Source organism: Suncus etruscus, chromosome 7 (genome assembly GCF_024139225.1).
Source record: "Suncus etruscus isolate mSunEtr1 chromosome 7, mSunEtr1.pri.cur, whole genome shotgun sequence".
Lineage (NCBI taxonomy): Eukaryota > Metazoa > Chordata > Mammalia > Eulipotyphla > Soricidae > Suncus > Suncus etruscus.
Window position 1 is genome coordinate 66,634,472 of NC_064854.1, and position 20,949 is coordinate 66,655,420.

At 40.8% G+C, this 20,949-nt stretch overlaps 1 protein-coding gene across 1 annotated transcript in view; it reads right to left on the minus strand.

Moving 5' to 3' along the window:
* The window catches only part of CD109 (CD109 molecule), a 197,275-nt gene that overhangs the window by 76,331 nt on the left and 99,995 nt on the right, over positions 1-20,949 (minus strand). Inside the window, 2 exon segments of the mRNA XM_049776808.1 lie at positions 16,085-16,145; positions 16,644-16,718. Coding sequence (XP_049632765.1) covers positions 16,085-16,145; positions 16,644-16,718 — 136 coding nt within the window.

Consider the following 20,949-nt stretch of genomic DNA (forward strand, 5'->3'; position numbering starts at 1 on the left):
GCATGTGGAGGTTTTTTTAGCAGCAGACCGGTGCACGTGGAGGTTTTTAGCAGCAGAACCACTGCAAAAGGATGAGTGGAGAAGTTAAAAAAAAAAAAGAAGAAGAGAAGGAGCTGGATGGTAGGGCGTTTGCCTTGCATGCAGAAAGGAAAGTGGTGCAAAAGAAATTAAAAATGTGTACTAGAAAAAAACTGTATAATCAAACTAAATAATTATTAATATGTCTCTAGGTTAAAAAAATAAAGTGTAAATGTTTTTAAGCATGTTCTGCCAGAAGTAGTGAGCATTCATTCTTTCTGGTTTTCAAAATTAATTTGTGTAACGTAAATTGCTGGTGTTTTCTACCTGCAAACCAAGGTCAGAAAACTAAGTGAATTTCTATATGTAGAATTAGGCATAATTAAAATATAATTTTGCAATTTTTCATTATTTGTTACCAAGAACATTAATATTTGTATCACAGGAGGTTTTATAAAATTGGTCATGGTTTTAAAAAATATATGAAATATTTCGTTGTAGAAAAATATTCTAGAATTATCTGAGTAATTTAAGTAATATTTGCTTTTTCTCTTCTCCCAGAATCTTTTAGTACCATTTTATGTCGCAGCATCATGTTGCTTTGCACAAGATACAAGCAGATGGCTTTCCTCTCTGCATGAGGAGTGATCCCCATGCAGACAGAAAATCCTAAAATTAGTGAGGGGACCCCAAAGCCCTCTTTCAGAGGAATAATTGGAGTTGAGGTGGTGTGACAAGCAGGCACCCTTAAGCATTTGGCTGTAAAGACCGGAAAGAGACTGAGATAAATGGCCTGACTAAGGAAATTGAAGATTTCCTAGAAGATCATTACAGCCTGTGGGCCCTGCTCTCACCCTCCACCCTCAATCTCAGGAGAAGAGAATTCGAGGTTAGTCTCTTCCAAACCTGGAGAGGAGTGGAACAGACAAGTCACCTCTAAAAATTCCTACAGAGGGTGAGATGCCCACGGCCAGCCACAAGATCCTCATGCTGAACTGACCATCTCATCAGCCAAACCTGAGTGACTGTGACATGACAAACCTGCTGTGTCTACAACCTATCCTCAGAAAAGCTCTGTAAGTAATGGGGGTGCCCCAGATGGAGATTTCTCCAACAGTGCTGTATATGTGCAAAGGAAAAAGCCAAGTTATTCAAATACCTGGTAAGGTACAAGGTAAAGGTGGAGAGAAAAACCATTTTTGGTAGCTAATTAAAATTCTAGTGGGCCTAACTTAAAACCCACTTCCTTGAAGTAACTTATGTGAAAATGCTCTTACTAGTTGTATTAAACCAGATCATAAACTGTAAATGCAAATGTTAGTCTAACTGAAGTAACTCAGAGCTGTGTTTATTCATAATGCTATAATGCTTTGTTTTCTGTTGTTTAATTTGTGCTATCATTACAGACAATAAGGACAGCTGTGCCATTCAAGTTGTGCTATTTACTGCTCCAAGGCCTGAGTGGATTAAGTAATATTCCCCTGTCTAATTGATCTGATTCTTTTCAGGTGTTAAGACTGCAAAAGTGAACCAGTTAACTGCTCCTTTAGGGAAAAATGAGATTTCACCCTATCTAGAGATTGAAACTGCAGTCCCCTGTCAGCCTGAAGTAGCTACAGAAAATTGATCTTCAACCACGTTCCCTTTCATGACTTCTAGGGTAATGAAATCTCTAAAGCAAAATGGTTAACAGGAAAAGCTATGAAGGAAATAAGGGGAAAAGAAAGGCCACAGGAATTAATAAGCCAAGTTAACAACTAAAGATAACATTATGCCTATCTATCCCAGAGGTTAAAGCAGGTAGCAAAAATTATGCTTCTCTTGGTAATGTCAAAAGTAAAACAATTATTACTAGAAATAAAATTTCTTCATCTCTGTCTGACCCAGTGCAGGAAAGGCAACTGGAGTTTAGGGCTCTACTGTTCTCTCTACCCCAACAGCTGTTTAAGTTGCAGGATTGAAGGAAAGGAAGCAGAAACCTCCTTATCTTCATTGTGGAATTCACAGCCTATGAGAAGAAAACCCTGAAGATCCAGCTGAGTCAGCTCATAGGACCAGAATAAAAGTCCTAGTCTTCCTACAGCAGCAACCATATGGCGCCCCCCCTAGTGCAAATGTTTTCTGAGCCTTATGATGTTTTTCTCTCCCCCTTCCACTCTCCTAGCAGCTCGGCTGGCCGCCATCGATGCCCCCTACAAAGCCAAGTCTGAAAGGGACTCAGGCATATGAGCCCCAGAAGCCGAGAGACCAGGTCCTAGTAAAACGGTACTGCTCGCAGACACTAGAGCCTATGTGGAAAGAACCTTATGTCGTCCTTCTGATCACCCCAACTGCTATCAAGGTGGACGGCATGCTTCCTGGGTTCACGCCTTCCATCTAAAATCTGCCCCTGCTAAGCTAATCTCAACCATGATGAGTGGAAAGTGGAGCACACTAAGGATCCCCTCGAGATACAGGTCCGTCGGACACACTTCAGCCCTAATGCACTCGCTGACTTTGCCTCCCTCTTGGGGGGGGGGGGGGAGTTGGCCTCTGGATGTCCCTGTCTGATTAGGTACTCTAACCTTCTTCTAGCTGTACTTATGTCAAAAGGCAGTCCCTTTTAGCTTTGAATCGTCTGTTTGCTATTCGCATAACAGCACCGAATCTGTAGACCTGGGTCAGGTAGAAGGTACTCAGTGCTCAGAAGTCCTGCCTGCTCCACCCCCCTTAGCCCAGGGTGCTTACCTCCGGAACGGGTATAAATATGTGGTGAAAATTTGGCTTATATGCGTCCCAGCATTAGTGCCCCCCAACATTAACATCATCCCAGGGACAGAGCCCATCCCTCTGCCTAGCATAGATCTCTTAGGAGGCACTCCTAGGTCTTGTAGGTGAGAACTCTCTACTGGTAGGCTCAAAAGTAGCAGGTAAATTGGTAACTGGGGAAGCAGGGCTAGCAGGGCTAAACAGAAATAACAAACTCTCACAAAAGTTAATTTCAGCCCCTTTGCGCGCGGCGTTTGGATCGGACCCTCCCCCCAGGGACCCCAGCGTCCGGCTGGAGGAGTGAGTGAGGAGAGGCTGAGGGAATTTCTGCCCCTTTGCGCGCGGCGTTTGGATCGGACGCTCCCCCCAGGGACCCTGGCGTCCGGCTGGAGGAGTGAGTGAGGAGAGGCTGAGGGAATTTCTACCCCTTTGCGCGTGGCGTTTGGGTCGGACCCTCCCCCCAGGGACCCTGGCGTCCGGCTGGAGGAGTGAGTGAGGAGAGGCTGAGGGAATTTCTGTCCCTTTGCGCACGGCGTTTGGGTCGGACCCTCCCCCCAGGGACCCCGGCGTCCGGCTGAAGGAGTGAGTGAGGAGAGGCTGAGGGAATTTCTGTCCCTTTGCGCGCGGCGTTTGGGTCGGACCCTCCCCCCAGGGACCCCGGCGTGCTGGCTGGAGGAGTGAGTGAGGAGAGGCTGAGGGAATTTCTGTCCCTTTGCGCACGGCGTTTGGGTCGGACCCTCCCCCCAGGGACCCCGGCGTCCGGCTGGAGGAGTGAGTGAGGAGAGGCTGAGGGAATTTCTGTCCCTTTGCGCACGGCGTTTGGGTCGGACCCTCCCCCCAGGGACCCCCGCATGCCAGCTGGAGAGGGTCGAGTGACTCCCTTCCCCCAGGTGGGTGCCTAGAAAGGCAAGTTGAGCGACCCGAGTAGACGGGAGAGATAGGGCCAGCCATCTGGACTCGCAGGTGAACTAGAGCAGTCCACCCCCCTGGACCCGGGAGTGGACCAGGGACTCCCCAAGGGTGAGGACAGAGCCTCAAGGGTTGGACGGAGGGAACTCCTTCAAGGGAGGCGTGGAGGGGGCGGAGCTCCATTGACTCCCAGAGAAAGGAGGGGGGATTGAGAGGTAGGCTCAACAGTGCCAGTAACCATTGTGGCCAGGAGTGGAACTGCACCGCTGACAGAAATAAGGAGCAGAAAAGAGAAAAGACCCACAGCAGGAAGGCTGAACTCTAGGTAGCAAAGGGGAGGAGAAAGGGCTAGGCTCAACAAACTCACCCAACAGGCCCCTCTAGAAACACCGTCAGGAAGGGGACCAAAGCAGGCCAAAATTAGAAGCCACAGCACTCGAAAATACACCATTAAATAAAGAACAATGCGTAAAGCAAGGAGATCTCTAATAACTGGAGACACCATGACAAACCCTATCAAATTTCCAAGTCCACCAAAACGCACAGATCCACGGGAAGAAGACCTAAAAGCTGTCATAAGGAAGGAAATGCAAGAATTAATAAAAGAATTGAAAGAAAACCTAGCAACCGAGTATAAGAAATCTATGGATGAACGAATCAGCCAAATTAAAGAAGAAATGCCAAAGAACATGAGAGATTCCATACAAAAAGAAGTGAAAGAATTAAAAGACAAGGTAACAAGCCTTACGAGCAGAAACACAGAGTTGGAGAAGCACATCGAAGAACTCGAAGGAAAACTGCAATCAAAAAATGATCAAGAAACCAACAAAGAAATAAAAGGCAAAGCACTGGAAGGAAAAATCCAATATCTAATGAACAAGGACAAAAGAAACAATCTAAGGATTGTGGGTATACCAGAAGGGGAGGAAATAGGGAAGGGGGAAGAACAGGTAGTCAGAGAGATAATAAGAGAACTTTCCCACCCTCTGGAAAGACAATTCAGGACAAATCCAAGAAGTCAAGAGAGTCCCTAATAAAAGAGACCCTTAAACCCACACCAAGACACATAATAATCCAAATGGCAAAATACAAAGAGAAAGAGGAACTCCTGAAAGCAATAAGGGAGAAAAAAACCCTCAAGTACAAAGGAAAGGACATAAGAATCAAACCGGATCTTCCATTTCAAATAATTCAAGCAAGAAGACAGTGGAATGACATATTTACACGACTGAATGAAAAAAATTTCCAACCCAGGGTCTAATACCCAGCAAAACTATCATTCATATGGGAGGGCAGACTAAAAACATTCTCAAACATGAACGAACTTGAACTATTTGTGCAAACTAAGCCGATCCTAAGCGACTTACTCAGAGATGAATTACACAATCCAAACCCCCGATTGTAACAACAACCACTCCACACAATACACCTGCACACCAGTCCTCTCTATCAATAATTTCCCTAAATGTGAACGGACTAAACTCTCCATTTAAAAGACACATAGTAGAGAACTGGGTTAGGAAAAATAAACCGGACTTCTGCTGTCTGCAAGAAACACACCTACAGTTACAGGATAAGCACAGGCTTAGAATAAAAGGATGGAAAGTAATTATTCAGGCCAATGGAAAACAAAAAAGAGCAGGGACAGCCATTCTTATATCAGACCAAATTGTATTCAACCTCAAGAAAGTGATCAGAGACAAAGAGGGACACTACTTACTAATCAGGGGAACATTAGATCAAGAAACACTAACCCTGGTCAATATCTATGCACCTAATGTAGAGTCAGCAAAATATGTGAGGCAACTACTGGCAAACCTGGAGAAACACATGAAGGGAAATGTGATAATAGTAGGGGACCTCAATACTCCACTATCACCACTGGACAGATCCACCAAACAGAAAAATAGCAAAGAAATAAGAACTCTAAATGAAAAATTAGAAGATTTAGGGCTAATAGATTTAGATAGAGCCCTCCATCCCCAGAAAGCAGAAAACACATTCTTCTCTAACCCACATGGAACCTTCTCCAGAATAGACCATGTCTTAGGATACAAAGCCAACCTATATAAGACCACAAAGGTAAGGATCATAAGAAGTACCCTTTCAGATCACTATGCAACAGAGGTTAAAATTGATGTCAAGAAGAAGCAATGGAGAAAAACTAGTATCTGGAGATTAAACAACATGCTGCTCAACAACAGCTGGATCAAAGAACAACTCAAGGAAGAAATAAAAAGATTCCTTGAGACAAATGACAATGAAGAGACAACATGTCAAAATTTATGGGACACAGCAAAAGCAGTAATTAGGGGGAAACTCATAGCAATACAGGCCTATGTCAAGAAACAGGAAAATAAAAAAACCAACAGTTTAAAAGATCACCTCAAAGAATTGGAACAACAGCAACAGAGAAATCCAACCACAACCAGAAGGCAAGAAATAATAAAAACAGAGCAGAAATAAACAACATCGAAACCAAGAAAACAATACAAAAAATCAATGAGACCAGGAGTTGGTTTTTCGAAAAAATAAACAAGATAGACAAACCATTGGCAAAACGCAAAAAAAAAAACCAGGGAAAACACCCAAATCAGCAGGATCACAAATGAAAGGGGAGAGATTACAACAGAACCCCAAGAAATACAACATATCATGAGATCATACTATGAACAACTATACTCAACTAGGCTAGAGAACCCAGTAGAAATCGACAGATTCTTAGACAAACACCCTCTTCCAAGACTGGAAAAGGAAGATCTAGAAAGCCTAAACAGACCAATCACCTCAGAGGAAATTGAAGATGTAATTAAAAAACTCCCTAAGAACAAAAGCCCAGGCCCAGATGGATTTACAGGTGAATTCTATCAAACATTTCAAGAAGACTTACTACCACTTTTCCATAGGCTTTTCCAAACCATAGAAAAAACAGGAATCCTCCCCAACTCCTTTTATGAGGCTAATATCACACTCATTCCCAAAGATGGCAAAGACACCACCAAAAAAGAAAACTACAGACCAATCTCACTAATGAACATAGATGCAAAGATACTTAACAAAATCTTAGCAAACCGAATCCAACACTTCATCAAAAAGATGATGCATCATGACCAAGTGGGATTCATACCAGGAATGCAAGGTTGGTTCAACATACGCAAATCAATCAATTTGATACATCACATCAACAACACGAAAGACAAAAACCACATGATCATATCAATCGATGCAGAGAAGGCGTTTGACAAAATCCAACATCCTTTCATGTTAAAGACACTCAGCAAAATAGGGTTAGAAGGAACCTTCCTCAAGATAGTTACAGCTATATATGAAAAGCCAACAGCCAACATTATACTTAATGGCGAGAAACTAGAAGCATTCCCACTAAGGTCAGGAACTAGGCAAGGCTGTCCACTCTCTCCACTCTTATTCAATATAACCTTAGAAGTTCTAGCAATAGCAATCCGACAAGAGAAGGGAATCAAAGGAATTCAAATGGGGAAAGAGGAACACAAGCTATCTCTATTTGCCGACGATATGATGATATACATTAAAAACCCTAAAGAGTCCACAGTAAAACTCCTAGAAACAATCAGCCAATACAGCAAAGTGGCTGGATACAAAGTCAATACACAAAAGACAGTAGCGTTTCTATATACAAAAAATGAAGTTGAGGAGAGAGAGATTAAAAATACAATTCCATTTAAATTAGTATCAAAAAATATCAGGTATCTAGGAATCAACCTTACAAGAGAAGTGAAAGACCTATACCAGGAAAACTTCAAAACACTCCAGAAAGAAATTGAAGACGATCTAAAGAAATGGAAGAACATCCCATGCTCATGGATAGGTAGAATTAACATAATCAAAATGACTATCCTACCCAAACTCCTATATAGATTTAATGCAATCCCTATCCAAATCCAGGCACAATTCTTTAAAGAATTAGAACAATCATTTACAAAATTCATCTGGAACCACAAAAGACCCAGGATAGCCAAACACATACTGAAAAACAAGAAGCTGGGTGGAATCTCCTTACCTAACTTGAAACTATACTATAAAGCCATAGTAATCAAAACAGCATGGTACTGGAACAGAGACAGGACCTCAGACCAGTGGGTCAGGACAGAATTCCCAGACATAAACCCCCAGATATACAGCCAACTAATATTTGATAAAAGAGGCAAGAATCTGAAATTGAACAAAGAAAGCCTATTCAACAAATGGTGTTGGCACAACTGGAGAACCACATGTACGAAAGTGAAAATCAACCCATACCTCACTCCTTATACAAAAGTCAACTCAAAATGGATCAAAGACCTTGAAATCAGACCCGAATCTATAAAGTTTATTGAGAATAAAATAGGGAGAACACTCAAAGACCTATATATCAAAAAGGTCTTCGAGAAAGGAGCACCAATGGCAAGAACCTTAGCAGCAAACATAAACAAATGGGACTACATCAAACTAAAAAGCTTCTGCATGGCGAAAGAAACCTTACTTAATGCAAGAAGACAGTTAACAGAATGGGAAAAAATCTTTTCACTAGACATATCAGATAAAGGGCTGATATCTAGAACTTACAAAGCACTCAGAAAACTGAGCCCCTCAAAACCAAATAAAGCCATAAAAAAATGGGGAGAAGAAATGAATAGACACTTCTCTGAGGATGACAGAAGGATGGCTAACAAACACATGAAAACATGCTCACCTTCACTCATCATCAGAGAGATCCAAATCAAGACAACAATGAGATACCACCTTACACCAGTGAGGATGGCTCACATCAAAAATACTGTGAACAATCTTTGTTGGCGGGGATGCGGTATGAAGGGAACTCTCATCCACTGCTGGTGGGAATGCCCCCTAGTCCAACATCTATGGAGAACAGTCTGGAGAGTACTCAAAGAACTCAGAATTGAGCTCCCTTTTGACCCAGCAATTGCACTCCTAGGTATATACCCCCAAGTTGGAAGAACATTCATTCCAAAATACGTGTGCACCCCACTATTTATCGCAGCACTCAGTATAATAGCCAAATCTTGGAACCAACCGCGATGTCCAACAACAGATGAATGGATCATTAAGATGTGGTATCTATACACAATGGAATATTACATGGCAGTCAGAAATGATACAATCACAGATTTTGCAGCAACGTGGATGGACTTAGATCATGTTATGTTAAACGAAGTAAGTCAGAAGACAAAAGATAAACACAGAATGGTAGCACTATTCTGAAGCACATAGAACATACATCTCAATCACAACTAATACTTAACAATCAAATAACAGGGTCTAACAGGGTAGAAACTCCAATCACTGTAATAGTCAACATATACCTGGGAACAGTGCCCAAAACACATGAAAAAGGAACAACACAAACTCTCGACTACACATTATACCACAAAGAAAACAGCAACACCAGAACAGCAGCATGGAGAGAACAGGTACGTAATCAACCTTCTACAATAATGGCCCATAATAATCCTGTAGAGATCGTATACAGGAACACAGGTGAAGAATACCAAGGCAAACCACTGACTCCAATGGAAACATCCCATAAAACTACGTATTAATGCCTCTATCTTACTATATTTAAAATAACCTCTCAGCTTTTCTGTCCACAGACGTTCTTGGATACAAAGGGCGGACAAGCTAAGAAGACAACTCGGGATACCACGCGAGATACCATACCCAGTTTGCACTACGAGATGGCCCTGAGAAAACTCTTTAACATACACTTTATCCCTAGGTTTACCTTCTTTTAGGGTTTCAAGCACGTGACCAGTCAGACGACCGAAGCAGTAACAGCGACGTACAGACACAAACTACATGCTCTATTCACTGAACACATTCAAGCAAACCAGCATTCCCTTGCTATTTTCTCCTCTCTTCTCACCACTTTCTTGGATATTTTTTTCTTTTCTATTCTTTTCTTTACTTTCTATCCTTTCTATTCTCCCTTTCTTTCTAATGTATTTTTCTCTTTTCTCCCTCACTACCCCTTCCATACACCTTACCCTTTCCCCCCTCTGGAAATCCAACTATCCCTCCACCCCTCAATCCCATCCAGACCTCCCTCTATATTAAAACACTTCACCCTCATTCCTTAATCTATTAGGCAACAAGATCGACCTCCTACCCCAACGAACCAGTACCCAGCACCCAAGAGAAGGGACACCCAGTCAAACCCACACCTCGTCCCGGGCAAGAAAAGACAGCCAACTCCCCTGCGGACTCATGCTGCGAGGCCCTCCCTACCAACTCCCCCTAACGTGGACTGTTTCTTGAAACCGGACCTAGGTCCAAAAGTATCCCCAATGCAAGAACTCTTCCAAGACCTCCCTGCTGCAAAATTTTACCAACCTGAAGAAGGTCAGGGGGTGTGATAGGAAGATGCCTGGGAACCCACACATCACAAGAAAAACCCAAAAGACAATGGGAAAAACTGTACTTCCAACATAGGCATAAGACCTGTAATACACCACCTCGTTACCTGCTCTCCCCCAAATGTAAGGTAGTCTATTGCACCACATTGGTCCTTTAAAAACTTCGCTAACTCATTTTAGTTCTTTTTTTTTTTCTCTTAAATTTATTTATTTTTTTAAAATGTTGGTCCTATATATACATTTGCGAGCACATACATTTTTATTTACTTTATTTTATTTTATTATTATTATTTGTTTTTTTAATCATTTTTGGGTATGTGACCTGTGTCTGTTATCCCCTCTGTCCACCCCCAACCACACCGACAATACAATGTAGCTCCACCTCCCCCTGCAAAGACACACTAAATAATGGGGAAATCTTAACATATAAAAAAAAGAGCTCTTATCTACTAGAGATAGGAACTCATAGTAGTTTACAATACAGGGGTATCTCCTACCTTGAAAATATGTCATGTGGAATCACTTAGACCTCAGATGATTAGATGCCAGTCATCCAGCCTTGAACCCTGGATCCCAGACATAGAATCGGCACAGCTCTTCACAACAGCTGCAGGAAACAAACTCCATCCGGGACAGCCTTAATACTGCGGGGTCAACAACAAGGGCCAGCGCTAACATGATATCCTGACAAAGAGGAAAATGTGAACAACTTGACCTTAGAACAGATTAGCCTACCTTACCAGCTAACGACAAGACAAAACCAGAAGACTCGGCACCCTTTGGTAGGTCCAAAAGCCAAGATCGTGACTAACAGATGACTGGCTACTAGAACCACGACCAGACAGTATACATTTTGGGACCAATAAAAAAGCCCTAGTTTAGGGATTGAACTATGACTTGCACAATAAGCATGATCCCCAGTCCCAAAGGTCTGACAGAGACAACTGCAACAGAATGGGCCTTCTGGAAGCACAAAGAAAGACGCTAACCTAGGTGCCATCCTAGGTTCAGTGCAAAGACCAAGGTCACCAACCACAGAAGATGGACTAAAACGACACTGAGGTAACAGAACCTCCAGAACCACAAAGACTGACTTCACCATAAGTCCTACCTCAGGATCTGTGCAGATACTGAGACCTCTAAACACAGAGCTCTGAGTGTATCACCCTGGACAGAACAGAAGTCTTCCACAGACCAAAAAACACCACCGGGAGAATAAATGATCCTGAGCAAAGTCTAGAGCTGATCCCATGACAGTATACTCCAAGGACGGAGAAACCCCATATTTCTTAGGCCATGTGAATTCCTTTTCGAATGACCCCAATATTTACTGTGCCAGGGCAGGAGGGGAAAAAAAAAAGAAAAAAAAGCACAAAACCTTGGTATTTTATATATATATATATATGTGTGTGTGTGTGTGTGTGTGTGTGTATATATACATATATATATATCTTTTACCTTCATTTATTATTGTTATTATTATTTTTATTTACCTATCTATTTTGGTCGATTTCTCTGTTTGGGTGTGATTATTGAAATCGTTGTCCCCAATTATACTTATTTTTTTTTCTATTCTTTTCTTTTCCTTCGTTATGTGCTATGCCATGTTTCTTATTTCAAGACCATGGCGTGTTTTTGGTTTGTTTGTTTGTTTGTTTTTGTTTTGTTTTTTGTTTGTTTGTTTGTTTTGCTTTGTTTTTCGTCTGTTTTTGAGGTGCTTATCGTTATAGCTGGAGTCCTCACTGGATAATTGACACTTTTTTTGGTACTGGTGGAGTGTTTCACCTTCTTTCTCTCCTTCATCTCCCAAATCGATGATGAGAGCCTCTAGAAGGATTCCACCCATTTTGAGAGTATTAGACTCTTACCCCAGTTTATTTATCTCCTCCTTTTCAGGCAAAACCACGCAACTTGAACTAGCTAGTCCTGCCTACAGCTAGAGGGGGAGATAAGGGAGGCATCAAGACCAAACAGGTGCAAGACTACTAAGTAGTGGGTTGGATACAGAGGGGACCACATATTCTAACCGCCCTGGGGGTGAGGGAAGAGGAAATGGGAGGTAGGACAAAAATGGAGGGGTAGGGAGGGCAATTTGGGGATGGGAATCCCCCCTGATTTTGTGTAAATATGTACCTAAAATGTTATTGTCAACAATATGTAAGACACTATGATCAAAATAAAAATTATATTAAAAAAAAGTTAATTTCAAATGTGGAAACAGTATATAAATCTATTAATAATGTGCTGAACCAGCTTAACTCAGTGGCTAAAGTGAAAGTGCAATTACAAAACAGGCGAGGGTTAAATTTAATCTTGGCAGAGCAAGAAGGGCTTTGCGTGGCCTTGCAAGAAAAATGTTGTTTTTATACTAACAAGTCATAAATAGTGCCAGACAGAATCATACACCATCAAGAGAAGTTGGCCAAAATAAGACAGGAGCTATTAAATGGTCCCTTATGGTCTTTATGGGGTGGGATTCTCCCCTATCTAATACCCCTACTGGGGCCCCTCCTGGACCTTTTACTTCTGGTAGCCATTGGCCCATGCATAATCGCCTCACTACATTCATATAAGCCCAGGTTTGGAAAGTTAAACTTATGGTATTATGCCAACAATACCAAGGGTTAGCTCATGCAAATAATTCTAACCAGAAATATCAGGAAGTGAAGGCCCCTGATCACATTGGCTTCTAAGATTAGAAGCCTCACTACAAGAAGTGGGGATTGAAAAGGGAAGTCATCACTACCTTGGCCCCACCCTTAGGGAAGTCGTCACTACCTCGGCCCCACCTTTACCTCCACCTCACCAATGATTCGTGTTACCGTAGCGGAAGTCCAGCCCCCAAGGACTCTCCTTCCCCTCCCACTTCCCATCCTATATAAGGGGGGAACTGGGAAACCACGAGGTCTTTTTGTCCCTGTTCTATTCTGGGGGCACATCGACCCTGGCCATTCCGAATGGTCAGTATTAAAGCACTTCTTAAAGCATTTGCTGGAACCTCGGCCTCTTCATTTCTCTGCGTCGGGCAGCTAGATTAGGACGTCTGAACCTTTCAGAACTTTTCATTATTTTTAAGTGCAATAACTCATCTATTGAACAGTAATAAGCAAACGCATGCTTTTGGATTTAACCTTATAACAAACCTGCAATATATAAAATACTAAAGGATTTCTTTAGGAAAGAATCTGAGACATATAGAGGTTAAATGATTTATCTCAAAGTTATAAAGTCAGAACCCAAAGCCAGAAATGCACAACAGAAAGTACCTTTCCTAGTTACTATGGTATTCTACCTCTGACAAAAAGAGAGGAAGGAAGTAAGGATAAGTTCTGGGTTTCTGATTTAGACATCTGGGTAATTACAATTTTATTTTAATATTAAATCAAGTGAAATTAATTCAAAGAATCATATATGAAAATAAAATTATACTAAATAAGATAAAGGTAGTAAAAAGATTTAAAAAATCATGAACTTGGTTTGTAAGATATGACATCTGAATATATAGGGGGCACAGTGGAGAAACAAAGGGATAAAATAAACAAACAAAATGTCCCAAGTTGAATTGACATCATGAGAGGTCAAGGAATTAGAGAAAAACTCCCAACACTTTGATTACACATGTAGTCCAGGCCAAAAATTAGAGGGGGGGGAAGGCAGGTGGACCAATGAGAGAGAGAGAGAAAGAGAGAATACACAAAGATCTGAGCATATATTTTGCTTGTGGTGGATATGGATTCGATCCTGGCACAATATGGCCTCTGAGGCATAGCTGGGTCTGTCCTCAGGGTGCTGTTAATGTAACTTAAATTTCCTAAACCAGAAAAAAAATAAAAATGAAAAGAAAAAGAACAAAAGAGAAAAAAGAGGAAAAAGGAAAAAGAAAAGATAAAGACAAAACCAATAATCCAGGCAAAGTTACAAAATTGAAGACATTAACAAAGGAAAATATTAAACAAATTTGAGAGAACAAGGGAATATATGAGGTGGAGAGAGGAACCATATTCAGGTGAGGAGATATTGGTAGACTATTTCTGTCACATTGGTGATCACAGAGTAATATATTAGATGGCTCAACTACATATTCAGGAGTATAACAGTAGACATCAAGTATCATACCTTCAGTGAAACCATCATTAGAGTCTAAAGAGGGAACAGAAAAAAGGGAGACCTGAAACACTCTCTCAGACACCACTGGTAGTGCTTAAAGAACCATGAAAAGCTAGGATAACCCAGGCCTCCTACATGCAAAGCACCCCACCCTCTGTTTTTGTTTTTGTTTGGGGGTACCATACCTCATTATGCTCAGGGGTTACTCAGAAATTACTCCTGGCAGTGCTCAGGTGGACCATATTGAATGACAAGGATCAACCCCAGGTTGGGTTCATGCAAGGTAAATGCCTTACCTACTCCAGCCCTCAACCCATCCTCTGATAAGTGGTTCTTAACTAAGTATTTCTACACAAGGGGCTTAAAGGGACCAATATAATCATGAACCTCGTGTACCTACCAGCCCTGATCCAGAAAAGCAACAGAAAATTGAATGCTGATTCCTTGTGAAGGTTTCTAGGGATCCAATAAGCTAGTGAGATAATCAAGTATTTTCTGATACAGTGAAAAGACACAAGAAAGCTCTTGGGAAAGGTAAAGGACACGAAAAGTATTACTAACAGAATTGACTTTACAGATTTGGTAAAGATGTAGCATTATGGGTAAAAGCTGAAACTGATAAATTTGTAAAAAGATTTTAGTTAGGCGTTTAAGATAAGTAATTGTGAAGTGGGCCCGGAGAGATAGCACAGCAACGTTTGCCTTGCAAGCAGCCAATCCAGGACCTAAGGTGGTTGGTTCGAATCCCGGTCCCCCGTGCCTGCCAGGAGCTATTTCTGAGCAGACAGCCAGGAGTAACCCCTGAGCACCGCCGGGTGTGGTCCAAAAACCAAAAAATAAATAAAAATAAAAATAATTGTGAAGTAACCATAGGTCTTCAACATAATGGAATCATAATGACTTCATTCAAAATGTAGGACTGAGGACTGAAGAGATAGTACAGTGAATAAAGAGAACTTACCTTACATGTGTCTGACTCAGATTTGATCTCTGATATCTCTATATGATCCCTCAAACACCATGAATGATCTCTGAGCTCAGAAGAAGAGTAAGCCCTGAATACTACTAAGTGTGCCCCCATCCCCCAAAATAATAGATCTAGAGTTAACCATTCTCATTTAAACATTTCCTACAGCCAGAACATCTATGACTTCCTAACAGCACACTGATAACTACTACTAGTGCTATGCCAACCCCACTTCAGGGAACTTACATGTATAATGTGATACTGCCCAAGAACAACACCTACTGATGAGGAAGGGTGTGAATGGGGTGTGTGTACACATGTATACCAGCATGCCTTAGAGTACCTGGGCTATATTCTAGTGAGCATCAGAAAGCTAAAGAAAAAAATATTATAAAACTGTTACTTTTTTTAATCAAACTCAAAGAACTGTTTGCAATGCAAACTGAAAGCAGAACTTCCAATATATCCAAAATATTATAAGCTCAATGAATTACACAACCAAATAGAAATCATGCTTTTAGAGTGAATATTCCATTTCATGAATCATAGTATTAAATACAAAACATGTTTAAATAAAAGGAGGGCCACGAAGCTGGTACAGAGTGTATGAAAGGTTTGATCTCCTGAGCAGCACCAGACAAAATCCTGAAAACCCTTAAGCAGGGTAGCCTAGCACCAAAATATCCAAACAACACTGCATCATTGACCTGGTTGACTGAATATTGCCAGGAATGGTTCCCCTATGACCCCTAGTAGACACCCCCCTATGTACAACTTGGAAGCTGCACTCCCCAAAAAGCAAGAAGAAATAAAATTAAAAGCACAATATTCATGTGCAATGGATAAGTACCCATACCTATATAACTATGTTTAATTATATAATTTTAATATCAGTAGTAAATGGCTTTAATGCTTGGCAGACACATTGCCATATTTTACTTACAAACACCATCGATAGAATCCTTCACCAGAGTCGCATCTGTTAATACCCAGAGGCCACATTCCTGGAAAGAATAATTTCAATTTTCTTTTAAAATAAAACTTAAATGCTCTACAACTTGTTACAGTATCCCTCCATACATCTTCTTACTCTTGCTAGAGCTATATGCATATATATATTTCCTTTTTTAACTCTTGCTCATTTTAAAAACATGCAAAAATCTCTCTTCTTGCATATGCATGCATTCTTTTTTCATAGAGACACACAAACACACAGTGCATACTGAATAGTCATGTGCAAAGGGCCTTTGGAAAATCAATGAGAAGCAATATAAAGAGGAAAAAAGTATTTGTTTAATGACAAATCCGTGGCCTCTTAGTTTAACTAATGTTAAATTTTCCCAATTATTTATATAATAAAATCATCGTTCCATTTTTACTCTTATATAACACACTGCACTTCAATATCACATTAAATAAAAGCTTAACAATTCTTTCATTAATTATAATGTTTTTGATTTAGTAAAATATATTAATAGCTTTTCAAATTAAAAGGTAAATACCTGAAAAACTGCAAAGGAATTCATGAACATGCCTAAATAAAATCCTGTATTGTAAAGTTCCAATTCCTGGATAACCTAAAATGAAGATAAAATATTCAAAATGAATGTGTTCTTATCAGCTTGCTCTGTTCTCTGCAACACTTCTTAAGTCTATTTTAGATAAAACACAGTTCACACAGTCATATTCAAAACCTATACAAATGGTAAAACTGTGGAAATCAATAAAAATTGCAGTTCTTATTGAAACTTATTTTTACTCTGTTCAATAATCCAGAGTTCGAAAGTAGTGCTGGCATGTTTTTCCCAGAAGAAATTGAAATGCCAGTGGTTCTCCAGGCCTTCTGGGGTAGCAGCCCAGGCGGCCAGACAAGGTGAGTGTCGGGGGGTCCCTCCTGGATGGGGTCCCAAGCTTTCCCCGCCCTTCCCTCAGCTCTAGGGAGGGAAGGGCACAAGGTGTAGGGCGGGCACATCCTGGCTTCCGGCTCTCTCTCGATCCTCTCTTGAGCTGGAGGCTAGCTCTAGCCGGCATGGGGTTGGGGGAGACCCCATGTGGAAGGCCTTCTCCCTAACTTGGGTGCGCTGGGAGCCTTTATAGGCTCCCAGCCTTCCCCTCTTCTGCCCCCGGCCTCTAGGCCTTCTGGGGTGGCAGCCCTGGCGGCCAGAAATGGTTGGTCCTAACTTGGGGTTTGCTGAGATTTGCTCGGTTGCGCTGTTTGTCACTGGCAATTTCTGACCACTCTGATTATGGAAAACCGTGGGCACTGCTTGTATTAAGAGTATTCCTGGGCCCGGAGAGATAGCACAGAGGCGTTTGCCTTGCAAGCAGCTGATCCAGGACCAAAGGTGGTTGGTTCGAATCCCGGTGTCCCATATGGTCCCCCGTGCCTGCCAGGAGCTATTTCTGAGCAGACAGCCAGGAGTAACCCCTGAGCAAAGCCGGGTGTGGCCCAAAAAAAACAAAACAAAAAAAATAAATAAATAAAAGAGTATTCCTTATCTTTTTGTTATGTTTTGCGTATCCAGAATGTCCATTTTGTATTCTGCCCTTTCCCACACCCTTTCAAAGCTCATTTTTACTCCTTAACTCTCACACCCGCCCCAAACATCACTAACGGAATCTATTATGCTGAGTGAAATAAGTCAGAGAGAGAGAGAAAAACGCAGAATGGTCTCACACATTTATGGGTTTTAAGAAAAATGAAAGACATTCTTGCAATAATAACTTTCAGACACAAAAGAGAAAAGAGCTGGAAGTTCCAGCTCACCTCAGGAAGCTCATCACAAAGAGTGATGAGTTTAGTTGGATAAATAACTACATTTTGAACTGTCCTAATAATGAGAATGTATGAGGGAAATTGAGAACCTGTTTAGAGTACAGGCGGGGGTCGGGTGGGGAGGAGGGAGACTTGGGACATTGGTGATGGGAATGTTGCACTGGTGATGGGTGGTGTTAAAAAAAAAAAAGAGCATATGATTGTATGGAATAAAAAAAAAAAAACATCACTAACCCACATTACTCTTTAACTTCAGTATTGCACAATCCTAATCACAGACCAAAGCCATGCATTGTGTGTAACAACCCCGAACTGTTTCAAAAGATAATATGGACACGTATGTCTTTAGAATATTTTGTGTTTTTCCCTGACAACTATAAGTCTTACTAAATATTATCTTATACAGTGATGATTCTAACCACTTTTTATCTTCTCTTTATGAGTTGTTTAACAAGGAATTTTGGTGAAAGAGTCCCCCAGTTTAATGCTTATGATTGAACCATGTCATGGGGATTATTGTACTTGTTCTTATGTCCCCCATATGCACCAATAACGCCACGTGGCATTGCTCCTTTTTTGCATAGGCACATTAAAATGAGAAAATACTACACATACAAATAAGATCCTATCTAATAGAGATTGGAATACACAAATCTTGTAGTGCCAAGGGACCTTACACCCTAAACATTGACATAATGACCTGGCACAGGCCTCAGAAGAAAGGGCATTTTCCATTCACCCCTGAACCAGGGAAGCCATCCACGAAACATCCAGGTTTGTCTATAACATCACCTGGAAGCAATCCTCTACCACGGAAGACCCTACCACTGCTCAGACATCAACCTGCTCAAAAGAGACTTCCCTTAACACTGAGAAGACTTAAGAACAACGACCTGTTTACAAAGGACAGGGCTTCCTGCATTGCCCTTTAATGGTGAGGTGAAACGAGAAGGCACTCCACATCCTGACTTCAATGTAGGATATGCAGATTTCAGGATCTTTAATACAGAAACATGATACCAACAACAGAGACAGTGTGAAAAGTGTGTTGGCACTACGGACAATGTCTTGGATTGCATGATCTAACTTGCCTGGAGCCTAGAGTTGGTCTTGTGCCAGGAAACTTCAGGGGTAGGGTCTCTTTGTATTTAGGCCAAGGTTATTCCTTTCCATGCCTCTCATATTTTAGTGGGCCTATGCAAACAACAATTGCCACTCTACCACCATTTTTACTGTGCTCCTTTGACTCTAATCCTTAAAAAAAAAACCACTTAAAATTTGAGGTTAACTTATGCTAATATGCATGTACATGGAAATGTAAAAAATACTATGCCTCTACTGTTTAAGGAGTTACGTAAGTTTTATGGCTTTAGATTGCCTTGTGTGCTGTTAAGAAATGTTATAATGTGTTACAATATGGGAACTTGAGGGACAAAGTAACTGTACATGGATTCTATTTTATTTATCTTAATGTTCTTTGGCTGAAAGTTCAAAGTTAAGATAACAGCAAGGGGACTTCTTCTGAGAATTATGTTATGGGTGATTGTCCTTCCACTGTAACTTTACCTTGTCCTCTTTCTTTACATCTTTGTTCTCATAATTAAAAATAAAAAAAATATTTAAAAGAAATGTCAGTGGTTGGCAAGACCAACACATAGAGGTCAACTTTAAAACTGATCCAAACATTTGGAAAAGTAAGGAAATAAATGTGATGGTTGATATATTTTTCTTTCTTTTTTATTTATAAATAAATTCTATAAGTGAATCATCATCAAAGTTCTTTATTAATTTTTAGATATACAGTGTCCTCATATTTCCCACCACCAATGTCCTTACCCTCATGCCCTCCCCCCAGCCTCCTCCCTGCCTGTATCTGTGACAGATATCTCTATCAATCTATCTATCTCTTTCTCTCTCACTCTCTCTTTACCTTTCCAATTTTTTTTATTTTTTTATTTTTTTTTTTGGTTTTTGGGCCACACCCGGCGGTGCTCAGGGATTACTCCTGGCTGTCTGCTCAGAAATAGCACAGAGGACCATATGGGACACCAGGATTCGAACCAACCACCCTTGGTCCTGGATCGGCTGCTTGCAAGGCAAACGCCGCTGTGCTATCTCTCTGGGCCCACCTTTCCAATTCTTTAGACACTGTGATTTGTAATTTTGTTACTGAAGGTATATCATGCATATGACTTTCAGCACCTACTTCTTGTCCAAAGTGATCATTTCCAACTATCATTGTCATAGTGGTTCCTACTGTGCCCTAATTGTAACCCCTGCTATTTGTGGCAAACTTCCTACCATGAGCTGGTCCCTCTGGCTCTACTGTTTTGGGATATTATTTCTATTTTGTCTTTTATTTTGTATTCCAAAAATGAGTGTGATAATTCTATCTCTATCCCTCTCCCTCTGACTCATCTTCTCATGGAATGGGAGAAACTATTCAACCAATACCCATCTGATAAAAGGTTACTATCTAAAATATATGAGGTAATGGTAGAGCTTAATAAAAATAAAACATCTAACCACATCCAAATATGGGAAGAAGAGATACAGAAATTTTCTCAAAGAAGAAACACAGATGGTGGGAAAGTTGCACTGGTGAAGAGGGTGTGCGTTTTATGGCTGAAACCCAACTACGAGCATGTTTGTAACCATAGTGCTTAAATAAAGAAATCATTATTAAAGGAAAAAAAGTCATCTCAAAGGATTGGCCTTGGGGGGGGAAAACATAGATGGCCAGAAAGTACATGATATATTTTCTTAAAATTTTTCAACAAATTAAATTTTTAAAAAACAGAGAATGTACAATACAAAAAATTCATATTATAAAAAAGGTAACATCAATAAGATACAGTTCTTTTCTATAAAAAAACATAGGTGTATATATATCACATTAATAGTAGTATTATGAAAGATAGAGGGTTTGAGGCTACATTCAGCTATATTCAGAACTTATTCCTGGCTCAGTGCTTAGGGAACTTGTGCTGAGGATCAAATCAAAGTCAGTTACATGAGGATCAAATCAAAGT